Source organism: Crinia signifera, chromosome 1, assembly GCF_055691185.1.
Source record: "Crinia signifera chromosome 1, ASM5569118v1, whole genome shotgun sequence".
Classification (NCBI taxonomy): domain Eukaryota; kingdom Metazoa; phylum Chordata; class Amphibia; order Anura; family Myobatrachidae; genus Crinia; species Crinia signifera.
Window position 1 is genome coordinate 355,503,716 of NC_139217.1, and position 26,906 is coordinate 355,530,621.

The following is a 26,906-nucleotide window of genomic DNA, read 5'->3' on the forward strand; positions in this document are numbered from 1 at the left end:
ATTATGAGACAAATGTTGGTACTTGTTTCCTAGCACGGCGCCCGCGATTTTGATTGTATTAATCGCGGCCGCAAAAATCGCGTTGATCGTATGCCAACCAAATTGCATGCGATGGACGCGATTTTTGCATTGGAATCAATGTAAAATGGTCCCTGAGACCCAATTTTACATTGATTTCAATCCAAAAAGCCCCAAAACCCCCCATTTTCATTGCAAACCCCCCCCCCCCTCATGGGTGAAATGGCCCTCCATTGTTAACGCCACCCCACTATTGACGCCAACCCGAAGCGTGGCAAGCGCAGCGAGCCCGCGAGGGGCGGCGGTACGCATCCTCTGACCTTTTCATACCCCCACTATCCACGTTGGCGCGGAGTTGATTTTATAAAGTGTGGCGAGTCACCGAGCCCGAAGCATGGCGAGCCCCAGGTATACGCGTCCCCTCGCCACGCTTCGGGTTTGCCGACGTGGATAGTGGGGGTATGAAAAGGTCGGAGGACGCGTACCGCCGCCGCTTGCCACGCTTCGGGTTGGCGTCAATAGTGGGGTGGCGTTAACAATGGGGGGGGGGGGGCATTAAGCATACTTAATACCCATGAGGGGGCATATACAATGAGAAATTGGCCATATTGGCTCATTACCCATTGTTCCCTATGTAAAATCGCTTTGATCGCATCGCATGCATTATAATGGCATGCGATCAACGCAATTTTAACTTTACAACTCACTTAACATTGTTCTTTATGGAAAAATTGCGCCATTGTAATGGCACGCGATGGACGCAATTTTCTCTTTACCTGCAATTAAAGCTGGTAATTGACTTAAGTACCTTAACTTAAGGCATGCGATCAACCCCGACGGGCGCCGTGCTAGGAAACAAGTACCCAAATGTTTTTGAAATAATTGATAAATGAGTCTTGATTAATTATGCTTTATTCACCAATGTTTATATAATGATGTAACCACTGTCCTATCTTGACAAAATTACTAAAATTGTCAACTCAATGGGAGACTCTAAATCATACAAATTAGTTTCAAAACATCATCTTCTTGCCAGTCCATATAAAATAGCGGGGTTTTGGTAACTACTAGTAAATCCTTTTCTCAGATTATACAGGTGACACTGGAAGCATCTTACAGTGGGGACGTCCCAGACAGGGACGTGCAGTCAGGGGAGGCAGGGGAGGCAGAGCCTCCCCTGTCATTAATGAGCAAAATAATAAAATAATAGAAAACAAATACATATGACACATATTATGTGTCATACATGTTTGCTTTTTATTATTATTAACATGTTTGCTTTTTATTATTATTAACATTTTTATCTCCCATTTTTTTTTTACAGGCTAAGGAGGCACCAAGAGCGGTGCCTCCCGCTGATAATAGTAAGGGTCCAAAACAGGGGGCGGGCAGCGGGCGGCTCTGAGCGCCGGGCTGTAAAAGCCCATTCAAAAAGCTCTAGAAACGGCACCTGTTGAGGTGCCTCAGTGACAGGGACGTGCTTTCTGCCTATAAGAAAGTACGCCCCTGTCACTAAGGCAGATGTGATTGGACAATCACATCTGCCTCAGTGACAGGGGCGTGCTTTCATATAGGCAGAAAGCACGTCCCTGGCTGTAACTGAGGCACCTCAACAGGTGCCGTTTCTACAGGCAGAGGTCCGCTAATTTCTTCTGTCGCCGCGCGGGCCAGGCTCCTCACTGCCTGCTCTCTCGCTGCCGTCGCCCTGCTCCCCGCTCACCTCCAGAGGAGGGGACAGAGACAGCGGGCAGAGAGCCAGAAGAATCCGAGGGGAGCAGCTGGGACGGGGAGCGGACGCAGCCGTCATGCGGGAGATGGCTGAAGCTCAGGACCGAGTCCCTCCCGCCATAAGAGTCACTCATGTCCCCAGCGTGGGAGGAACTGTAAGACGGCGCAGACAAGAGCCCGCCGTGCTAGTCACCAGCACACATTGAAGATGCCGGCGCATCGTCCCAGCACCACAGTCTGGTCCGCTGCGCAGGAGGGAGAGGCAGACAGGAGCTGCAGCAGCCAGCAGCACAATGAGAGATGCCACAAAGCCCACACCTGCCAAAAGGTCAGAGGTATGTTGGCAATTATTATGTTGGCACTGCCATGGTGGAGCCAGCGCCAACGTGCTTTGTGGGGAGCATCAGGTCCAGGTTGCTTCTGCACTGACAGGCAGGAGCTGCTCTGCCGTTCTCTGCTGCTTATGCAGGCCGCAGCTCCCACACCTGCCTGTCAGTGCAGACGCAACCCAGACCCAGTGCTCCCCACAGAGCCCGTTGGCGCTGGCTCCACCATGGCAGTGCCTCACCAACCACTAACCTCACCGCACGTCCCTGGTCCCAGAGCGCGGAGATCCTTACAAGACAAGATGCCCAACCTGTGAGGTTGAGGATGAAGGGTGCATCCAGCGTGGTAGGAAGGCCCCCCATGGTGGAGGACCCATGGGAGTAGGGTTCAGTCTACTGGACTGAATGAATACCACAGGAGGCAGGCAACAGAAAGCAGGACCAGAACTGCTGTCAGACACAGCAGTTGCTTGAGTCAGTCCAGCGTATGCCAGTGGCTTCAATGATAGAAGCAGGCCACAATGGAAATATACTGTCAGTGGCTTTGGGGAGGACTCAGCAGGGTCCCACAGCAGCAGGTGAGGGCAAACAGAGTGGGACCACTAAATGCAGAGTGGTCATAGTGGATCCTGGAGCCGGGGATAGGAAGTCTGTGAGCATGCAACTATCCCTGCCTCACACTGGAAACCATTAACAGTAAGAAATTATAGGTGATGCATTTACAGTTCAGAACCAATAATGTTGAACTAACAAATTCATACCATAAGTAGACTTAAGGAATTTTGGCAGGGCAGCCAGCAGCTGATGCATATTATGTACCAAAGACCTGTATTGCTATATCTGTAATTTGGGAAGAGAAGTGTATCCTTTGTGCTATTCTTTTAAACATAATTTTAAAGATCCTTATTCAACAGGGATATTAGATTAGTGGGGAGGTATCCGTATTCAGTTTTGGCAAGACTACTATCCAAGATTAGTTAAACGTTACAGCGGTGTCATTACCTGACAAAATAGAGCTGTATGAAGACCGTGTAGGTCAGTATGCAGAGATAATAATGTTAATGCTAGGGAGCCAGCCATTCTGAGAATGATCATTCCTAAAGCTGGATTACATGAAGGGGGCAGCATAAATGTTCAACTAAGAAGTCAGAAAGGAGCATGCTGTGCCGAAACAACCTATAAAATCTTAAAGAGGGCATGTTGGCCTCTCACCATATTTTCATAGTGTTATCTTACTGTATTGGGGTAGAAACGCTAAAATGTGCCGCTATAACACTACCTGCTTCGCCATATTAGTGAGGCGAAGCAGGAGGGGAGACCAACAAGATGTATTAACATCATGTACGCTGAAGCGGGGATCGCTAACTGCTCCCTACGGCGATGTGCCCTCCTGGAGACAGCGCATCAGTTAACACTGATGCACTGTCTCCTTTCCCCCGGCCGGCTCACTGGGCATGCGTGGGATCTGAACAGAGAAGGGGGGGTTTTGGTGTGGCTATGCGCTTGTGGGTGCACAATTTTAAAAAGATATATGGATGAATCTCAGATCAAAGCTGCAGTAGATATGTGGGTACTCTGCTACATAGAAAATATCAAAGAACTAGAGAGAGGTTATACTGCGCTGAGATCTGTGATTCTTCTCATGTATTAACTCCTTTAATGGTTTCTTTTAACACCATTAGGGGTCACTCTTTGTTCATTATTTTCATGAGATAGAATTAAAAATATATTTTGTTTTAATTGTGTAACTGATAAAAATGGATAAATTAGCCATACAAGTTATATAAAATATACAAAGCAATTAAACAACAAATACAAAAGGACATTAAAAACCATTCATGCTATATATGAACAGATTTAATTATCCGGCCAAAAGAGTCCCAATGCAGTCGATGTTAGTGCCTTAATCCTGATGTAGAAAGTAAGCAGCTATGAAAAGCCACTATGCAGTGAATAGCAGCAGTTAGTCATTCTTGTTAGTAAATGCAGAAAGCATAAAGCAGTAGAGAGTCATTAGCTGATAGTTGGCAGCAGTCTTTTTGTAAATGTTAGGGAGGCAGAAAACACAGAGGCAGAGCGTGGTTATTCCGTAGAGATTAGTAGTAAAGCATCAGTTTATAGTTACCACTCCTTTTTGCAGCAGCAATATTTTTTGCTGAAGGTGAGGCTGATAATTTCTGTAAATCAATAGGAGGCCATCCCTTCTTACCAAGATGGCAAGTTTTGTCCCAGGCTAAGTTGGCAATTCAGGTTCAGCAGTTCAGGGTTAATGATAGTGGGTGGGAGGCCATCCACAGAGAACAAAGATACTGGTACCAGATCCTTCTAACGCATTTCTCCGTCTTAATGCAGCCGGCGGCTTCCTCAGAGAATGTGTAGTTAGCCGCGCCCGTTATATAGAGCACGGATGTCCAAAGTTTCCCGGGCTCAACACGTCTCTTACGCATGTCAAGCCTCTTTCACTCTTGTCTGTGTTGCAAGCCTTCTTTGGAATCAAGCTCCCGATTGGTCACCTTAGTCATGTGACCAGGAACACATCAAGGGCACGGTTTGCTCAGCATCACGCTTGTGTTAAAAGCCTCTTTCTGATTCTTGTTGCCAATTAGTCACCTCCGTCATGTGACTCAGGAAGTGGCAAAACGTTTCTAAACACTCTGCACTGCTTATTGTATTGTACAGCCGGAGGGGATCATCATTAGCATAAACAGACATTATTACACTTAGCAGCTATGTTCATACAAATCTCTATTGTTCAATAAAAGTATCATTACTCAATTACTCTGCATTAAAAATATTTTATTTCATATGTAAAATATACGTAGACATCAACATACATATATCAATTACATCATCATAACAACAATAATAATGCTCCACTTTCATACTCTATACTGGCATCTTTGTGAACAAAGAGTGACCCCTAGTGGCGTTAAAAGAAACTATTAGATGAGTGGGATCTAGCTACTCACGCGAGATCCCCAGCACGGCTCAGAGCCAGCAGCAGGGACAGCGCTGTCCCTACTGTGGGCATAGGGCACCGCCGCCTGCAGCTGTCAAAGTCGATAGCTGCAGGGGGGCAAAACGGTCAGTGATGCTGACCATTCATACATTAGCCGCACGTTAGACACCGGCATATCTGGTGTTATAGTTCAGGGGAAACGCATATTCCCCTGATCGACCTTTAATAAATCTACCCCTGTAAACAAAATGCTTTTGATCATCTAAACTAGTGGTACTCAACCTCGGTCCTCAAGTACCCCCAACAGTTCACGCTTTCCAGGACACAGGTGGAACTAATTATTTTACCTGTGATTCTGTGTGGAAACCAGAAAAAAACTGAACTGTTAGGGGTACTTGAGGACCAAAGCTGAGAACCACCGATCTAAACTATACTGAGTACATTCAGTGCAGTGTCATAAGCTGTTTAGGTCAATGAACCTTTGGCAAGTTTCAGAAATATTGCATTGCAACACATCAGTATAAAAATTTGACAGTGTAAAGCGCAGCTTCAACTGCTGTCCACGGTCAGTTGTTGTCTGGTTCCACAAAACACACTTATGGTGTGTACACACGGTACTTTTTGCCTTCCGATGTTGACGATATAGTCAACATCGGATCGGAATCGGATGCAGATCACAAGGGTTTTAACCCTTGCGATCCCGATGCTCGTTCACGTATCGCAAGGCAGAAAGTCTTGTCTGCCATGACTATATAGTGCAGATCTGCACTATATAGTCAGACTTGTATGCAAATCGGATTTGCCTTAAGATACTATCCACGATCCGATCTGATCGTGGATAGTATCTTAAGGCACATCTGACCGTGTGTACACACCATAAGCGAGCTGCCTGATATATACACACACACGGAAGGAAATGCAGATCGGACGGTGCGGCACTTCACGAACAGACCAGACAGGACAATGGCTTGTATAGCTAAATATATATAGACATTTTAAAAAAAGGGAGAGAGAGAGAGATTGCCACTTTTCCAACAAAACATCTCAATTAAAGGTTAGTGCCTCACCTTCGCTGGTCCTTTCTTATATATTGTCTTTCTTCCATGTCCCATTCTTGTGCCAGGATGAACTTTAGCTCAGAGTCTGTAGTGAATGTTGCAAGTGAACCATTCACCTTTAGGCAGGTCTGCACAGCATCCCAGTAGTTCTCCCCAGAGGAGTACACCTTGTAGCAGCTTGCAGTCCCATCATAGTGATGCCATCCTGATGGACATTTCCCTAGGAAACATAAAGGAAGGAGGGGGTACACACCCCCAAAATATGAACACCTGACAGAAACTGTCCCGAAAAAAAAAAAAAAATCATATTTAACTGGGGATGAAGATAGTGGAACTGGATTGAAATAAAAATGCAGTGAAGCCATAAGACGGGACACTAAAACTGGGTACGCACTGGAGCGAGGGCATTCGTTGCCAGTACATACATAACCAGTTTAATGAAGGAGAGAACGATCATAGATTACCATTTGGTTTCATGTGCTAGCGACCACGTGCTATCATCCATACACACTGAGCGATAGAAGCCATTTGTCGAAATGAAGTGACAAATCATCCAGTCAGCACACCACTGTGTACCGAGCGTTAGGCCAGGTACACTCTAGGACAGTATTCGGATGATTTTGTGGTAATAAAACCAAAAATAGTCTACATCACCTAGTGTGTGCCCCCAATTGCCCACTCCCTCTAGCTGCATGCGTTATCTGCTGGTTGGCCGTGCTGCATGGGAATCGTGTTTGAGCCAATGCAGTGTAATGCAGACATTCACTGTATTGAAAGGAAATTGTCCTGAACAACTGCAAGACTGACGGTCCTTCTAGTGTGTACTGGGACTGAAATGCTGCAAAGAAATTAGAGAGGAGATTTTGAAACTAAATTCTGCAGCATTTGAACTTGCACTTCGCCGGCATTCATTTGCCTGGAATGGTGCTAATTAGAATCATACATAGATACACAGAAGGAAAAAAGAGCACACTCACACATGTGTTAGAAGGCCAAGTTTATGTGGCTGAAACATTGACCTGCTTGTACTAACACTGAGCAATAAACTACACATTCTGCTACAGGCAATTTGGAGAGAGTGCTCTATGTATGTATGTATGTATGTATGTATGTATGTATGTATGTATGTATGTATAAAAAATATACCGACTCCTAAGGTATAAATGGCAAAATGCATTGGTCTGCCACCCAATTGACATTTACCTGCATTTGACAGAAGGAAACAGTGGCCCTTCCTTGGACCCCACCCTTTCTAAAAAAAATCGCAGAACCAAGCGAAGTAATTTTTCTTCTTTTGTTTGTGATTTTACACTAATGCTATGTATAAATAAATGGTCCAATTTGGTTTTAATTGGTGCATTTTAAAATGATCACTGAAGAATACTAAAGTATCCTTGATTGCGGGATCCATCTGCGATTGACTGAAAAGGATTTATTTTGATGTGCATTGAAACGTGATCTATAATATAACACTATCTGGTGCTTGCTGTGTCTCAGCTGTTTTTTGAAAAACCGTTTGCAGAATCCTCGACTGATTTACATGATGAACTGAGCCGCCAACTACACATATACAGTGGGAAAGTGTACCCTGATGTAACATCAGCCTTACCATTGTTTGATATCATTTTCTGTGGGACTTACTGAACCAAAAGGACAAAGAACTGCGCATAAACTCGTGTATGGTTTCATATTATACAAACGCACACTATCTTCCCAACAAAACAGCGGCACTCAGAGGTCTTTTGTGTAACAAGGAAGCACATACACTGGACCAGACAGCAAACCATGTAATCAGCACAGAAATAATGGTTACAGCATAGTAGCATACAGGTATCACAGCATAGTACAAACTTCAGGAAGCCCACTATAAAAGTGCAATGATCCTTTGCCCTGGAAAGCCTTAGGTCAGGAGAACACAGGTGCCGCTTAATCAGCCCAACCCAAATCACATAAATTAGGAAACCTGGACTGGATCTAGTTTTCATGCTACTGCTGCTGATCTAAAATCTTGGACCACATGCACTAAGCTTCAAAAGTGATAAAATGGACAGGGATTTTAAAACAAAAATAAAAAAGTTAATCAGCTCCTACCTGACATTTTTCAAACACAGTCTGTGACATGGCAGGTAGGAGCCACTCTCCATTTTATCACTTTGAAGCTTAGTGCATCTGGCCCTTGGTCTGATTTTCCACATTATCCTCATGTGGAAATATGCTGTATCTGCCACAGATGCTATATTGTCAAAATATCACACAATATGGTCCGATATTTGAAGGCAACATGCCTCTCGAGGTGAATAGATTACCTCTCACCTTCATAAAGAGGCATGTTGCCTTCAAATGTTGGACCACTATGTGTGATGTTTTGACAATATAGCATCTTACAAAAAAGACCAGTGACACTATTTTGTTGGGAAGATAGTGCATACGGATCATGGAGGGCACTTGAGGCTGGGAAATTCATTGAATGTGTGGAGTGCTGGTCCACCAAAAAACCCACATACATTAGATAATGAAAATGCAAAAAAAAAAAAAAAAAAAAAAACTTACTGCTGAAGCGTACTGGTTGAGCAAAGTTCACGGTGTGGAATCGAGGTGTTTCCCCATTCCTACTGCGGCCGTGTCTTGTCTCCACGCTTTCCTTTCCATGAAATGCTCTCTGGTCTCCAGCCAGACCTAAAATATTACAACGGAACCGATTAAAAGAAAAAATATTATACACACACACACACACACACACACACACACACACACACACACAGTATATACTAGTAAGCAAATGCTTCAAAAGCTAGTCTGCTACCTTGTGATTGCCAGATGGCAGTGTTTCGAAAACACATAGACACTGGAACCGCCGATATAGTGTGGTGCTGCTAATGGGATAGTAAATACGGGGCTTAAAACATATGCTATATTCCTTTACATTATACATTTACATGCAGAAAAGCACTATAGTAAGATTACTGTGGAAATAAATAGAATTTTTTTTTTTTTAAGTTACATAGAACTAGTCTTTAGGACAAAATGTGATACTATGAGCAGTATACGTACCATTAAAGTAAGTAATTAAGCATTACTTTAGTGTGAATTGTTCACAGTTGTAAACGCAGAACAACCAAAGCACAAAAACCTCCAGTCAATAAAAATGCTGTTCTATATCCCCACCTTACTTTATTAAATAGCCATACACTGCAAACCTTCGGGAACATTAAAGGCACAGAAGGTCACTTCGGTTGGCGAACACAGCTGCAAGCAGCAGCAGAAAGGCAGGTGTTGGTCTGGATTTAGCCTGCAAGAACGTGTTGTGATGAGTGATGTTTATGCCATTTGTGCTGTAGGGTATCAATATTTCAAGCACCAGGTTCAGGCTGTGGGCAATTTATGTGGCTTCTACTTCAGGAGCAGCGAAACATCCCAGCTCTATAAAACGCTCAGGAATTTATTTCCTCTTATAGGCTATCTAACTAAACACTAGCATTTGAAATGCATTTATTTTTATGGAATGTAAAAAAAAAAAAAAAAAAAAAAAAAAGAAGGAAGATGCATAAAAAATAACTTTTTAATTCAGATCACCTGATTGTTTTCATAACGCATTAGTGGAGATTAATAATATAAAATTTTATTTCATCTGATGCACATCACATTAAGAACCATAAACAATGTGTCCAGTCTTATTTCTTTAGTTCACATCTGTTAGCATGTTCATTATTTGCATTTACAAGCATTTTAAATGCAGTATTTTACTGGTGTTTTATATGGAGACTTCTATAGGTATGGGAGTACAGTTCTGCAGGGACCATAAAGTGATGATCAAGTGACTGAAGCAATTGGTCATCCTTTATGTCGTTTTTTAGGGCGGTATTCAATGAGCCTGATTCGCCAGGTTTTTATGGTGAATTTGTGCTGTTTGGCGAATTTCTGACTAAAAGGGTGAATCACCCTATTCAATGACCAGTTGGCGAATACATTTGAAGGTTTTGGTCACCATGATTCACCGAGCAGCAATCGCTATCTTTTTATGGTGAAGTGGAATGTGAACTTTTAAAATAAAGTGTTCTGTTTTTTACATTTGGTGTCAAAAAATCAGGAATTTTCTTCTGAGGAGGGGCATGCTATTTTTATTCATGTGCTGTAAGCACATGAATATATATTTAATTTTAAAAATAATATTTTTTTTTATTATTATTTTTTACACAGCAGCCAGCAGGTGGCGCCAGAGCGGAGCCGCTCATTACATATTCATATATTCACTGCACGATCATTACGATCCTGTGTAGTGAATATACGCTTGCCTGCTGGCAGCCCCGGGGGGGCAGCCTGTGCTGCCTGGCACCCGGGGAGCACACCTAACCCCCCACAAAGGTCTGGGCTAGGCAGAGAGACTACCATCTCTCTGCCTGGCACCGTCCTGAGGCTCCCTGCGGCAATCGCCGCAGGAGCTCATATTCGCCTGTCAGGGGCAGCGAGCCCCTGACACGTTGAATACCGGAGCCCGCTGGCTCCGGAACGTGGCGAATGTGCAGCGAATCCTAAAAAGGATTCGCTGCACCTCGCAGGGTATTCACATTGAATACCGCCCTTAGTATAGTTTCATTTCGGTTTTTTAGCATTCAGCTTGCATGTACTGTATCCTTGAATACAGATTTCTCCAGTGTATTCAAGCCGGCTTATTCCAAAGTCCTCCATCTACTGATTTCACTCAGATATTTCTGCTCCATTTGGTTCGGCTGTGAGCGAAGACATTTTTTCTCAAATCTCACTTGTGCGAAGTATAGCTGCAGAATTGCATCTCCGGGCACATGCATCTGGCTTCAGCAGAATTCAGAGGCACTAGGGATGTACAGACAATGGTGAAAGGGGTCTAATCATCTGTGACTCCCAAAGACTAATGCCGCCCATACACTGTGCAATGTGATGCGTGCTCCTGCGCACAGTACATAAAGTGTGTGCTGCCTGTACTTTTTGAACTACATTGCATCACATCGAAATGCACGGTGCTTCACATGCATTTTGAAATAGATGCGATGCAATCTAATTTAAACACACATGGGCCTTTTTTCAGATCTGATTTCAGTACAAATTTGTTTGGAAAATGGGCAAAGTCATGTGCACTGCAGGTGGGGCAGATGTAACATGTATAGAGAGAGTTAGATTTGTGTGAGTTATTTTGTTTCTGTGCAGGGCAAATACTGGCTGCATTATTATTACACTGCAATTTAAAATTTCACTTTCAACACAAACCACCCAAGTTTAACTCTCTCTAACATGTTGCATCTGCCCCACCTGCAGTACACATGGTTTTGCCCATTTTCCAAACAAATTTGTTCTGCAATCAGATCTGAATAAGGGCCATGGTGTGCATCGCATTGTGTATGGGCGACATTACAATGATGGACATCTGACAAGCTACATATGATCGGCAGTCATTCCTACATAGGTCGCTGGCTTTCAGTTACTTTGCTCATACAAGTCAGTTACTACTACATCAAGTAACACAGATTCCTTTGGATCTAGAAGACTTCTGCAGAATGGGTGGCTTGCATGTTAACACAGAGGCCACATAGTAGGAAATTACACATTTGTACATTGAAAGCAGCATTCTAACTTAAATAAATAAAATTTCAACATGAAAAGGGTATTTCAATGTTTGGCAACTACCATTTTTGTAGGTTGCTTCTTCAGGTTGAGATTAATGGTTTACAATTATGCAGAATGTGTACAGTGATGGGACTACCATGGTCACAGGCACACAGTAAGCCAAAAAAAACGTTATGGAATGCAACTGTATAGCCAGGTTATGGCATTCTTTACTATATAACTTGCGCTCCATAATATAACACACCAGATCTAATGCAGCATATATCTTATTTGTTGTGTTTTCTCATTATTCAATAGGTACTGGCACATATAAGTCCACCAGACCCCAAACAGCTCTCAGTCAGTCTGGTGAAGGGGGGATAAGTAGCCAGTGGGCATGGTCTCACCCTTTCCTTTATAAATCAATTCACCATCTTCCCTGTCACGTGTACTCCGCTCTGAGCGCTGTAGGACCATATGGTGTATAGTATATGGAAGAAGGGGTGCAGAGTTGCACTATATGGCATATTGGGGGTTCTCTGTATAGAAGGGGCACCATCTAGAGGGTATGGGGGTGCAGTGTATATATAGAGGCAATATATGGAATAGAGTGGGTGTCTCAGGCACCCTGCCGGCAGCTTCATAATTTCAGATCTTTCCATTTGAAATAACCAATTTACATAGTATAGGTGTTTTCATTATAGTCTGTAAAGTGTTTTTCAATGGTAGATGCATGGCTTTAATGTTAATTGGTTTTCACAAAAACCTGTATTTACCATATCATTATTTGCAGTTGCTTGTCGTGTCATAGAAAAATTCAAATGCACATATTATTTACTATAGATTTCCTGCTTATCGCCCCCTTGGTCCCAGCTCCGTTTCATTCATGCCTAGTTGAGCTTAATCCATGGCCTCATTTTAATGTTAACTTTGGCACAATTGGAGGCTAGAAGCACATGTAAGATTACAGGAGGAGGAGGGGCAGTGTGGCCTGACTGCCTAGAAGCAAGATGTGTCTGCTGGCTCTCCCGCCCAATATCCTGCATATCTCTCCTGTACAGGCTACAATACCCCCTATTGCAGACAAGGAGGGTTGGTGGAGTTCCTCCTATACCTTTGGCTGTGACCCGGTGGCATCTCCCTCCAGCTGTTTCGCGTTTGTGGCCGGGTACTCTCTCCGGTGGGGCTCGCCGGCGAGGTGCTAGGGCTGCTCTGCTACACTGGCGGCTGGGCTTTCCTGGGTTTATCAGACAGGGTTGTGACTCTCTCCTCCGGACTGTATAACGGTGACTAAGAGTCTGACTTCTCCCACTACTAAAGGTGTGGGTTCAGTGATCGGATATTGTGGATTTGGGGGGTTCAGAGCTGGCTGGACTGAAACTACTATTCACCAGTTTCGTGCCGCAGTCCTGTCCACAAACGTTTTAAGTTTACCGGACTGATGCTACACCCTTTTTGAGTGCTGCAAATGCTTTACTTTCAATCTTACTATTACACTATGTTAAATGTAATTGACCATTACTGATACAGGCCTATAACTATTATCGATTACTAAATGTTTTACATGTTATGGGACATACATATTCTGGCGGGAGAGCTGACGTCATCCTGGTCATGGGTCGTTTTTGTTTTGTTTTTTATCATCATTATTAACATAAGTCCATTGCCCCTGTTGGTCCATTTAGCAATTATCCTTTAGTTGGGTGGGTGGGTAAATTAGTTTATTGGTATAGGTTAGCTTATATAGTGGTGATTCTATACTGTTAGTGTGGTTATCTGTCTTTTAGCTAATTACTGCTAGTTTACTTCCTCCTATAGTCCATACGATTCTTCTCCATTGAAGTAGAAATAGATAGTAGGGGTTTTAATTAGGGTGGAATTAGTTGTTTGGGATTCAGATATACCCAAGTTGGGGATAGGCTATACAGGGTGGGGGGTTATAGGGAGGTTTGTTTTGGGCCTTTTATTTTTCCCAAATTTTTTGTGTGTGTGTTGGGGGGGGTGGTGTTGGGTTTATTTTCGATTTTTTTTTGGACAGTGGTATTTTTCCTAGTTCATAACTTTGTATTGCAGATTGGTGGTGTGTAATGATCTTTATATGTTATGTCTCTGTATTTGTGCCTCCTTCTATTCATCCGCTCCTGAGGACCCGGATGACGCCTCCGGGTCCTTGAATGATTATATGTTTGCCCTTATCCTGGAGAGATGTTAGTCGTCCTATATATCCTGCCAATTATGTACGTGACTACATATGTATCTTTTTTTACATACCACTGTATTTATGTATTATTCTGGCGGTTATATAATTATTCTACGAACCTACTGCTTTAATGCAATGTTACTGCCCGTTATCATTTTTGCTCTTTGCCTTTTTTTTTTTGTTTGTTCCTCTGTAAAACTAATAAAAAATTACTCAATTAAAAGATTACAGGAGGAGGGATATGCAAACTGCACCACATGATCCCTCTCCTGGTGTACTATAAGGCCTATTTGTAGCTTAGGGGGCCATATATATGCATGCCTTCAAAATGTGTCCTATCACTGCGTTAGGCACATATACACAGAGTTCAAGCAAGCAACTGGACAGCACTCAGAATCAAGGCACACTGGTGTTCAGTTGCTCAAGTTTTATGCCATGACAAAGGCCTGGCTGGCCCGAAAAAGTCAAAGCTGTGGCGCCTCTGTTCTTCTGGATGCCGGTAATTATATATTTTATATAGGAAAATAAAAATGCCAAAACTGAAAACTCATGTCAACATTTTCGTGTCAACCTTTTCCATGCCAACCCAATTGCATGTTAACCTTTTGGTGTTGACTTGACTGTCTAACTAGACATGGTAGACCTGTCACACCCAACCCGACGACAAAATAATGATCATATTTTATCTATAGGCAGGTATAGCACAAAACTGCAATGATCAGCCAAATCGATAACCAAGGGCATTTTCGTCCTTTTCAAGTATGTTTTCGCAGAGGCCATTCCAATTTTTCTTTTGTCAGATCAGCATAAGAGAAAAATCAGAACCAAAAACGGTAGAAAACTAGCACAAAAAACATGGATCTGATGTAAATTCATTAATCGGATTTTCACCCAGGCGAAAAATCATTACTGAGAATGAATAGGGCAAGCCTAATTTGCCCCAAAAACTAGGGAAAATAGTAAATTTTTAACCTTGTGAAAAGTTTGGCACAGATTGAATACCCCTAAATATAACATCAACCTACAGCTTAGCAGTGGTCCTCTGTATAAGACACAAGATACTAATGACCTTTACAGCTATATTAAGCTTAGGACACACTCAAAATAGTTTAGGTGACTGCTCCACCTTTCGGAGATGTATTTTTCATACCTAGAGACTAAAATAAACTTTTAGAAAATACTACAGTTCGTACCTCAAAAGTAAATGAAGCTCAGATCTTCCCTGCAACAGTTTCAGTATGACTTAATTGTAGCAACGAATACTGGATGTGTAGTTCATTTTAGAAACTTTAAAAGTATATAAGAGATACTTTCAGATAATGAGCATTGGTAGGACTTACCCGGACAGTTTACCTCATCACTCTCATCCTCGCAGGTTGGCCATCCATCACACTGCCAGTTCAAGGGAATGCACTGGATGGCACCACTGTGGCACGCAAACTGCACAGGTGTACAGCGCAGTTCTGGGGGGAAAAAAAAGAAAAACAAATAAAAAATGTAGTACTTACTTGATGTACTAAAATCACTTTATACAGTAGAAAACTAAAAATTGGCCCTTCTAGCCTAGTCTTGGAAAGTATAACGTTTTTAAACAGTTAGAGGATCACAAAAGTACTTATTTTTACAGTGATAAAGTAATTTAAAAAGGCATACACTAGAAAAACACCTTACAAACCAAACAATATTAAAAGCATCATTGTCCGAGTTTTCAATGCTCATCCATCATAATAAATCGAACCATCATCCAACATCAGAATCCTCAACATATACACAAACACATAACAAATATGCATTTTCTTAAGGTGCCCATACATGGTACAATTATTGTATTCAATATGGACTAGATTGCATCGCATACCTTTTGCAATGCAATGATATGCAATCTAGTACAAACAATATGTGCAGCACATACTGTTAAATTGTACCATGTTTGGGCACCTTTATAACTACAACCATGCTGACAGACCATTCACAAATCATTCTACTGGTCCGCAAACATTTTAAAAAGATCTTTATGAATCTACAATTTTAAAACAATAAAATGTCCAGTTTGATATTAATTGAAATCTTCAAAATAACAAAAAAATAATTTTTTGCTTTATACATAACTAACATTTGTGGATTTACAAAATTAATTTATCCACAAAGTAAACTAAAACTGGATAATGATAAATGATGCCCTAACCATTGTCATTTTTCAGACACATGAGAAAGTTAAGGAGCTGATGGGCCACATGCAACAAATTTTGTCACAGTTGACTATTTAAAAATCAAATAAAGCATATCACTTGCCGAAGTGATCCATATTAATTCAAAGTTACAGATCCTCATCTATGAAGCCACAAAAACACTGCAACATTTTTGCAATGTATGTGTCTTACTAAAGAAGTTTTTGGAGCAAATGTCTGGTTGGAATATGTGACCATACATTACTAGATTTTGATTTCCACCAGCCAAATAGTTGAATAAACGTTGGTATGATGTAGGGCCAACTTAGGGCCTTATTCTAGTTCACCCTTTCTGACTAAATCCTTCTTAAAACCATGTGCACTGCAGGTGGGGCAGATGTTACTTTTGCAGAGAGTTAGATTTGGGTAGGGTTTTACTTCAAAGTGAGATCTATATTGCAGTGTAAAAATAAAGCAGCCAGTATTTACCCTGCACAGAAACAAAATAACTCATCTAAATCTAATTATGTCTGCACATTTTACATCTGCCCCCCTGCAGTGCACATGGTTTCGTCAATCTATGAACGATTTTGTCAGAAATAGAATTAGAATAAGGCCCTTAGTGTTGCATGTTGTACAGCTCTCCTAGTTGGTGCATAGGAGTTTTCATTACTGGCTGACAAGATGCACAGGTAAATGGTTATATTGGGGACATGTGTAAAACAAGCACTGGAGTTGTGGAACACTGCTCTACAGGTTTATTTCTTTTAACGAGACAGCTGATGACAAGTATGCCAAGAGATCAAGACTTACAATGACATTCATTAAATTATATAATATATAGAGAGTCCTACTGGGTACACACTAGACAATATTCTTAACAATCTTGCAGATACCAACGGGTGCGTACTAGGACGCAGACTATGTGTGCGGCATCCTCTGACAGGAGACATCCACAGCATGGACTCCAAGCACCTTAACTATCCAGGTTTCAGGCATATCCATATTTGGCCACGTGTGGCTTAATTAGTACCTTAGGCAAATTGGATTTAGCCATCTATGCTAAGCCAGGGATATACTTAAAACCTGGACCATTTGAGAGCTTTGAAGCCCGTGTTTAGTAACCTCTAAACTAAGCAGTAATTTTGTGGGCAGATTATCCATACCATGTCAAGCTAAAGTCATTCAATTAAAAAGGTTCATACAAACTGCTACTTAAATGGTACCAAAACAGTGTTTGAATAGAAAACTAGTATCATGTTTCTGCCCTTCTGTATTAGGTAGGGACCATGCCCAGCCCACTTAGTAAATTAGGATATGGCCATGTGAGCATAAGAACATTCCAGCGCATCGACTGTAGAACTTGTTGGGCAGCAGCCAGCTTTAGAGCAGTTGTGCCCAGATCCGAGGCATGCATATAAAACCACACATCACTGTGTAATCTCAGTGACATTGGGCCCGATGCAAGTCAGACCAGTGTTGCATCTTTGGTAGAGAAGATAGGCTAATGGCATATGAGTTAAGTACAAGAAAGTCCATCACAACGGAGACGCAGGGACCACTAGCTACAACATGCCCCTATAAAGGTCATGAAATGCCTGCATTTTAGATCCGACTCGATGTTATCTCCCCAAAATGTTATTATCGAACAGCTACCACTATCGCAGGACCATTGTGTCGCAAGTGCAGTGTGACAAAGACACATGGGTAGAAATTCAATCTTCAGTTAGTTGACAGAATTTAAACAATTTCCTCTACATCATCAAGCCCAACATATTTATGTCATAGAAACCATCACTCTGCTCAGACAGAGCAGGGTGCTTTCTCGGGCATAAATAGGGTTTTCTACCATGCTGAACAGGTCTGTACTCTCCAGATCAGTGATTGGAAGCCATCCAGATGGAGAACTATACATCTCAGCTTGCCCTGCCATAGTTTTGCTATTAAGGAATACTAAACCAGTGTCAAGCCATTCTGGGATATGTAGTCCCACAACATTGGAGGGAAACATGTGAACACACCTGCTTTAGACTCTATTGCATCTGCTGAAACACAGACACTGTTGCTACCCATTGCCTAGAGGCTGTACTTTCTCTGCTGACATGCTTCCCCATTGAGACACCCTCCAACTTTATCACCAAGCAGTACTTCATCATAACTTGAGATTAAACAGTGCTCCCCACCTGTCCCAGCCTTCAGGTATCTTAAGGTTTTGTTGATTTACTGCACTCAGTTCTGCTGCACACAGATGTGCCCAGATATTTTTTCTAAGGGGTGTGCAGGGGGTGAAGGGGAAATAATTTCTATTTAGCATGTAATGGGCCAGATGCACCAAGCTGAAAAAAGTGCTGAAGTGGATAAACAACCAATCGGCTCCTAACTGTCATAGTACATGCTGGGTTTGAAACATCACAGTTATGAGCAGATTGCATTTTTCATCACTCTGCTTTTTAAATTTTTGAAGCTTGGTGCATCTGGCCCATTATATTAAAGGAACCCAGTCCTAACCAAATACCTTTCCATAATATTTCTCAAAGCAAGCACCGACCTAGCACCCAACCTAACAATTTGCTTGCCATGACATCCAGGGATTTTCCCCTTTAAGACCAGAATCCAATTGCCCCAGTACAGAAAGGCTGCCTCCCACCCTATAACCCCGAGAACCTCTACTGGTCTAGATGCTACAGTGCCTCGGAGTGCTACTCCATCAGACTGGGCCTACAAATGATTTTGGCGTTTGTCTACTGACCCATTATTGCTTATTTGGAACAAAAGGTCATCACTGCTGCTTGCCACTCTAGAGATAGAGATAGTCATCATTCTGAACAGATACCTAAGTGGGAATACGTAGCCACTGCACTAGTATATGGCCTCGTTACCATCATCCTTCTGCATTACCTCTTTTAGTCATGACCTTCTTGACCTTTTCCAGGACTCTGCTCGATTCAGGCCTCAGAATCTTGCCATCTGAAGTTTCTCTTATTGATTAGGTAGCCCCTTCCCTCAGTATGTAAGCTAACCAGGACAGGTTAATTTACACTGGGTGGCATGTCTATCCACTACCTAGTTCAGGGGTGGCCAAACCTGTCCTCAAGATCTACAGTTCATGTATTTCAGGCAACCTGTCGATCTATAGTAGGAATGATGCAGCAGGTTTAATAAAGTGACAGCTCATAATGACTACAGCTGTGCACCAGCAAGGCGATTTTGTTGGTAGATGTTTAGGACTGGTTTGGCCATCCCTGATTTAGTTTAATAACTCATCCCTGTCTACCCCGAGGCAGATTTCTTTCTGCATACCATTTGGTATTTACATTATGTATTCTGAGGGTTAGAATTAGGTTTAAATGTAAATTTTACAATACGTGTCCAATATATGTCCTGTTTGTAGTACATCATTTAACTCCAGAATCCATCCAATTTACAGTACTGGAGAAACCACGTGAAGCCAAATAAACAGACAGAAATGGGGGGGGGGGGGTATGATGTTGACATATCTTGAGTAATCACGCCAATGCCCTCTAGGAAGAAAAATGTTAGAAAAGCACATGACCAAAGAAGGCTAATGCTTTGCAAGTCAATCTTCCTAGACAGCACTTCCGAAATGTCATTTTAAAAAAAAGTTGCAAACATGTTTCAACAGCATACAGATTTTACAGGCTAAAAAATATAATTTTTAGTACATTAGGGCAATATCCTGCCCATAAATCCATATATTACAGGAGAGGCATACACAGGGGTTCCTTAAACTGCTCATAGGCACTGCTAGGCTAAAACACTGATCTGAGATGGTTCCTTTTAGTTGGCTAATGAACCGTAGCAAGGGACTCTCAGTCCACTGAATGAACACAAAGCATTATCACATCTGGGAGGCTCTTTTCTCATACAGCACTGAAAATAAAGGCTCCCCTTTCAGCTATTAAGGAATAAAAATTAAATGATTTCTTCTAAAGAGTTAAACATTCCTTATCTACTACTTGAAAGGGTTTACATTTTATATTCAGTGCAGGTCACCGTGTAAAGTGGAATACTTTAGGAAGTGGGACCTAAAACATGTAAAAGGTTCAAATCAAAACAAGTTTTAATTATTTTAACAGTTTATGAGATGGGAAGCAGAACTTCAACAAAATAGATGACACACTGCTTTGAAACATGTGACCCAGGAATATGCTGGGTCTAGTAAGTGGTCACATTCTCAGGTCTCGACTCCATGACTGTGGGCAGAAGCAAGGTCATGGACCGGCGACATAGGACCTTACTCTTGGGGACCCTCTGCCTTGTGAGTCCCCAGATGCTGCCTGCATGGTCACCCACCCTACGCCTCCCCTTGCATGCCGCGATTCCACACACAGCTACGAATGGAGGATTTGCATAATCAACCATTCGCAGCCTTGGGTGCGGGGGAGAAATCATTTTGATGATCGGCGACCATCAATTGATTTCTCCAGCGCTCGCAGACCTGAGACACCTACTGCACAGATCCCCAAGCACCCTGTGCAGGAAGCGGGCGGGCAGCTGACATCTGCTTACAGATAGTGGTAGATGCTCAAATTAGTTCAGTACCCCACACCGGGCCATTACCATAAGAAGGTCCATGAAACGCTGGCAATTCCCATGGGTTGTGTGTCCCCCCATTACTAGGTGTGAGCGGGACGGCGAACATGCTGTTTGCCATACCCGCTCACACCAAGTGTCTGTACATGCACACGCAGAAAAAAATAAAAAAAAAGAGGTCCCCACCGATTAAATCAGAATAACCCCCATAGTCCCAAGATGTTCCTTTCACAGAAATACCAGGTTGATGAACGCTCACGTGCAAAAACCCAGGCTACAGCTGCATGCGAGAAAGGAGGGAAATCCTTCATAGACCCCTAAAACAAACACATGCCTTGTCTTCAGAGACATATCAGCCCTTATCTCCATTTACATGCACCACTCCACAAATGTTACATGCTGGCTTCTACCCAATTTGTGTCACCCCTGTCTGTCTGCCCATCACCTTTAGAATAGAAGCTCACACAAGCAGGGCCCTCTTTCCTCATATGCCCTTCCTTCTTTTACTTCAAAGTCTTCATGCTTCCTTCGACGGCATCTAATCCTTCGGTTTTACACCACCCAAAAACTTATTTCAGTATCTATCGTCTGTTGATACAGGTATGTTTATACACCTTGTACTTGTCCTAACTGTAAGTCACTGTTTTCTTTACATGTTTAGGAACTGTAACTGGGCGTCTTGGATCCATTTAAGCGCTATATAAATAACAAAATACATACATATATTTACTACGTACCGTGTTTCCCCGATAATAAGACCTACCCCGAATATAAGCCCTACCCTTGATTTTGGACACTGGTCCAAAATAAGCCCTACCCCGAAAATAAGCCCTAGTAAAATTTCATTATCTGGCGTTCAGACAATAGATTCTACCCCTGCTAAACCCCCCTGATCCCCCACTCACCACCCCTAACCCCCCTCACCTCCGCTGTGTAGGTAAAGCACAGGCTTCTTCTGAAGCCGCTTCGATTCCCGGTCCCAGGGATGCATTGCGGTGCAGCGCGTGACATCACCGTGCACATCACGCGGCTGCAGCACGGAGCTGTGGCACAGCAAAGAAGAGCCGGACATTATTGTGACTTAAAGGAGTACTGGGGTATGTTTACCTTTATCACGGAGGACTGGGAACATGTTTATTACCGTAAGGAGGACTGGGGGCATGTTTACCGGTATCATGGAGGACTGGGGGTATGTTTACCTGTATCAAGGAGGACTGGGGGCATGTTTATTAAGGAGGACTGGGGGCATGTTTATTAAGGAGGACTGGGGGCATGTTTATTAAGGAGGACTGGGGGCATGTTTTTTGACATTTGCTGTCAATGTTCATTAAAATAAGCCCTACCCCGAAAATAAGCCCTATGGTGTTTTTTGTTCAAGAAAAAAAAATAAGACCGTGTCTTATCATCGGGGAAACACGGTACTTGTACTACATTGTCTTTTACTGCAAGTTCTTTTTTTTATTTTTTTTGATAATGTGTTTGTGTTCTGTTAGGCAGTGCAGAACCTCTGTGACGCCATATAAAACAAACAATAAAAATAATCTAAAAGCAAATTTATTGTGAATTAAAGAAAATAAAACCAATAACACACCAATGTTGGTGGGGCAAATTAACAGGCTCTGCTCCAAGGTTTCAATTTAATCAGGCTGTAGCCTTCATCATATGGCAGCTATTCGTTACCTACTACCCAGCAATACCTAAATAAATAAAAAAAAACTACTGTTGAACATGAACAACTGGCTGAATTTATTGAAGTCATAATAGTTCTAAAATAAAAGGAAAGGTGCACATACATTTGTGCAACTTGGGTGTTTTTTTCATAAAATCAGATGAAAAGTGTCAAATCACATGGGTCACCTCAGATTCCGACATGCGGTCCTCGGAGCTGGAGAGAGCAAGGTCTGCACTATTTATTGGATCCCACAGGACTTGCTGAGATCCCATATCACATATCGTATGCAAGAGGACCACATACCATATATAATATGCAATCCTGCTGGCCAGAAAGCCGTCGGGTGGTTCAAGGGGGATCGTATGAGACTTTTCCCTTCGGAGATCATCATCAGACAGAGGAGTGTGCATATGAAGCAGTAGCTCTCCTCCCAGCTCGATCAGTATCAGCAAATCTGAATTTAGATGTTCAAAAACCAGACCTTTGGCCATTTATTCCCACCACCTCTCCACGGCCTTTTGATTTGTGCCAAAACTACAGTAAAAGGGCTCAAAGGGAGCCTCTGCCATGTCGTTAACCATCTTCAGTGAGGAGTTTACGATTTAGGTTTAAGCTGGGTAAACAATAGGCAGTAGACTGACCAATCTCGTCTTTCAAATCAGCGAATATAGGACATTGGGGGAAATATACTAAAATGTGTATTACGCTTCACATGTGATGTTGCTATGGGCAACCAATCAGATCCTGTCTATCTTCTAGAGGGTGCTAAATAAATAAGTAGATTTTGATTGGTTGCCCATAGCAACAGCACACGTGAAGTAGAATACACATCTTAGTAAATTTCACCCATCGTGTCTTGCAGTCGCCATCCATTTCTTCTGTTCGGCCCTGCTACAAAATGTAAAATGGCATCCCACAACATTCAGACGCTCCCCTGTATTGGTAAGTGTTTGCACTTGCCAAAGCAGGATTCAGTTGCCCATTGGTTCGGCTGGGTACACACATAATCTAGTGTGTACTCAGTAGAATTCCAATTGTAAAGTGCATTGGAATATACTGTGCTATGTAAGAAACTTAATACATTAAAAAAAAAAAAAAAACAATTCCATGATTCACAAAATATATCCTCCAATTAAGCAGAAAAAAGGGGAAAGATTTACTTTTGGTGTCAACACAAATGGGTCTAGAATCTCACTAAAAAGGGGACATCTATGAAGCCTTGGAGGGAGATAAAGTGGAGTATTTGCACAAAGCAGTAACCAAATATCAATCAGCACCCAATGACATTTGGTTGCGTTGCACAACTTCTCAACTTTTTACATCTCCCCCTGTCTGCAGGGACAGTATCTGAGTCTAAAGCTGAGTACACACTAGACAATATCATCTATGAATAATAGATAACAATTTTGCTTGAACTCCCAGGCTAACTATATAGTGCATACACACTTAACGAGATCACCAACTATATAGTTCAGTGTGGTCATCCTGCCCCCGCTCTGTCCAAGCAGTCATAACAGTAAAATAAAAATTGAGCTGCATGCAAAAATGACAGGACATCGTTAATGACCAGCGAAAGCGCACATAGTTAATGATTTTGAGTGTACACACACAGGACGATATTATAAACGATAATCGCTCAGAATGGGCAAAATTAGCATTATGGTTTATAGTGTGTACCCAGCTTCAAGCAAGAGACAAATCTAAAGAATTGTGCCAATCGCTGCACCTCTTCCCAAGCAATATCCAAATGCAGTGGAGGGATGTAGGGTAAAAAAAAAAAAACTAAAAAGACTAAATGGTTTAAAATACAGTGATGTTTTCATTAAGCCAACTGGGTAAAAACTGGAGCAGGTTTTGCAGGTAAATTTAAACAGAATAGGCTAATACAACTGCACTTGTGGTAATAAAGTTTAAAAAGTTATACCCTGGCATCCTTCAACAGCTCCATTAAAATGTTTAACAGTGTAATATACAGGCCCCACATCGCATGAAGCTGAAGACCACATGCTAAAGAAATTTCACTAAAGACAGAAAGCAGACATTTCTTACTTCCATCCATGTGATTCACAAACCTCCATAACATCACTGGGTTTATAAATAGACCAGAGACATCTAACCAAATCTTGAATAGAACATCTAAGTGCGTGACCAGAGAATAGACGCGGCTCAGATAATACATTGTGAAGAGTAGGTCTTGCATGCAAGGTTTTATCATCGACCCATGCATTAACATCCCTCAGGTTAAACAATCTTTAAAAGCTCCATGTCTATATTTTGATATACAATTAATAAGGTCTCTGATTACTTTCAGAAATACGTTCCATTATTAGGGAAATGGTAGAAGAGAAGAACGCCATAATGCAACCTGTCCAACTAGTAGCCTAGAATGCAATCTATTCCTACTGCGGGGGGGAGATTTGCTGAATTAAAAAAAAAAAGTTTTGAAAGGTTTTCAAAAACTGACCGGAAGCTGATCGGCTGACAGAATTCTGCCAATCAGCTTCCGGTCAGTCTTTTCAAAATAGGTTTTCAAATTCAGCAGCAGTTTTCCATTAAGAGATTCCAAAATCATAGTGGTAATTTTTTTAAAGGACAATAAAAAGGAAGAAAAAAAAAAAGCTATGCTGAACAAGCAGTAAAGTTCTAGCAGAAAAGATGTGAAGCAAATTTAGCAATAAAAAAAAAAAAAGTTTTGCCCAGCCCCAAACCTGCCTGTTTGGCTGGTGACTGGGTCAGGTCATTAACAAAAACCAACATCCGAATTCCTACTCAAAAAAATGAATCATCACCTTGAAAAAGCTATCCTAGCAAAAACGCTTCCCAACCCTTCATTTGAGCACAGCCGTCTCGGACTGGACCAATACAAGCCTGAATGAAAAGGAACCCCAAATTACCAGATTTTCTCACAGCAGGAGAATGACATCTCTCCACAGAGTCCATCAAACCAGATCTACAATATAGGCTGCCAAAAAATTGGGACCAACACAGGAAAGCATTATCGAGGAACGAGCAGTAAACAGGAATCCAAATGGACACTATTTGGTGACTGTACACATCTAATTACTGAACATCAATTCAATACTAGTTTTTCCCATCTACTATAATTTATCAATTCAATTATGAATGTATGTGTAATTTGATGTTTTATGATTGTTATATAATAAAAGTGTTATTTTACATTTATGAAAAAGACACATGTTGCATAATTGTATTTAATGCAGATATAACCTTCATCTTTATTCGTACTTCTCAAAAATTATCAGAAATTGACTATAGGCTAAACACAATTGACTATACTTTTAGTCATGCCGGAAGTGGATTTATCTAACCAGTTTAGTATATGTGCTCAACCACTGATTTGTTGAGGTAAAAAAAAAATATTACATTAACATCTTTGTTAGGGGATAAAGAATAGATATAAACCACCTTCTAATTCATAAAAAGGTACTTGTGTAGTTTCACGGCGCCATGCTACTACCGGGTGTACGCTCACCACAAAATATGTCCAAAAAAGTAACTTAACTCCATGCCAACATGGATAGTTCATACCTCCACTATCCATGTTGGCATGGAGTTGATTTTAAATAGCGTGGCGAGCGTAGCGAGCCACCGAGCCCACAGCGTGGGCGAGGGAAGCGAGCCCCGCATGGGGACTCAGACGCACGGCGCCATGCTGACGCCGTGAAACTACACAAGTACCCAGAATATTTCTTTATTTAATGGATAACCACATTCCAAGGGAGGAACTCAATTATTTTCTTAAGGCATCTATCAGAGCATTTCAATTTTTTCTCAGATCAGACACACATTAGCTGACAGACAATTCTGTTAGCTACATCAGACATATCAGCTTGCAACCACCCTTGAGGTGGGGAGCCAACTATCAAAAAATCCTTTATTTATATGGGGGCCACAAGGGATCCACAGTGCCCCTTTACAGAGAATATAACACTTGCTAAAAGTCAGCTGTTTGGATGTCTAAACAGCACTTTTCCATTTGTGCCCATTAGCTTAATAGTGTTTGGCCGCTTTGAACCCTGAAAAATTGGGCATGATAATTAAAGGACACCCCTAACAATTTTAATGCAAAATGGATGACAACTAATTATCATGCAACACAAAAAAAAAAATATATATATATATATATATATATATATATATATATATATATATATATATATATATACCACCCCAAAATGTTTTCACAATATGTCATTGAAATATGCCAGATATACATTCACAACAAGTATTTCTTTCTAGTATAAGTCTACTCACTACCAATACTATAATCATGCTCACCTGATTGCAGTCTTGCCAGAGCTACTTGAGGACCTGAAATTTAAAATTTAAAAACACTTACCAAGCTAGATACAATCTAATTGAGCACATCAGAGTAATAAATATACAAGTGGATGGGGAAAGGCTATTTCTCTACAGAAGCAGTACTACTAGAGTGGAAATTGGCAAGAATGTTACCATTACAGATGACTGAACTGAAACATTAATGTAATGTAATTGTGTTTACAGTTTCTTATATAGTGCCGCATATTCCCTTGCAATTTACAATTGGAAATGGTACTAAACTTGCCATAAACATTAGGGGGAAAAGGAAAAAAAATTGAATTAACAAGGTTTTTAAAAGCACC

At 41.7% G+C, this 26,906-nt stretch overlaps 1 protein-coding gene across 4 annotated transcripts in view; it reads right to left on the reverse strand.

The window, feature by feature from the left end:
• The window catches only part of DGCR2 (DiGeorge syndrome critical region gene 2), a 46,712-nt gene that overhangs the window by 13,395 nt on the left and 6,411 nt on the right, over positions 1–26,906 (reverse strand). The window contains exons 2-5 of one of the 4 annotated variants that reach the window (XM_083148882.1): positions 26,560–26,592; positions 15,207–15,329; positions 8,640–8,765; positions 6,099–6,309 (exon numbers count right to left, since the gene is read on the reverse strand). In XM_083148882.1, the coding sequence (XP_083005008.1) occupies positions 6,099–6,309; positions 8,640–8,765; positions 15,207–15,329; positions 26,560–26,592 (493 nt within the window). Of the gene's footprint in view, positions 1–6,098; positions 6,317–8,637; positions 8,766–15,206; positions 15,330–26,559; positions 26,593–26,906 lie in introns of all 4 variants that reach the window. The other 3 variants (XM_083148873.1, XM_083148899.1, XM_083148892.1) reach the window with 3 other exon arrangements.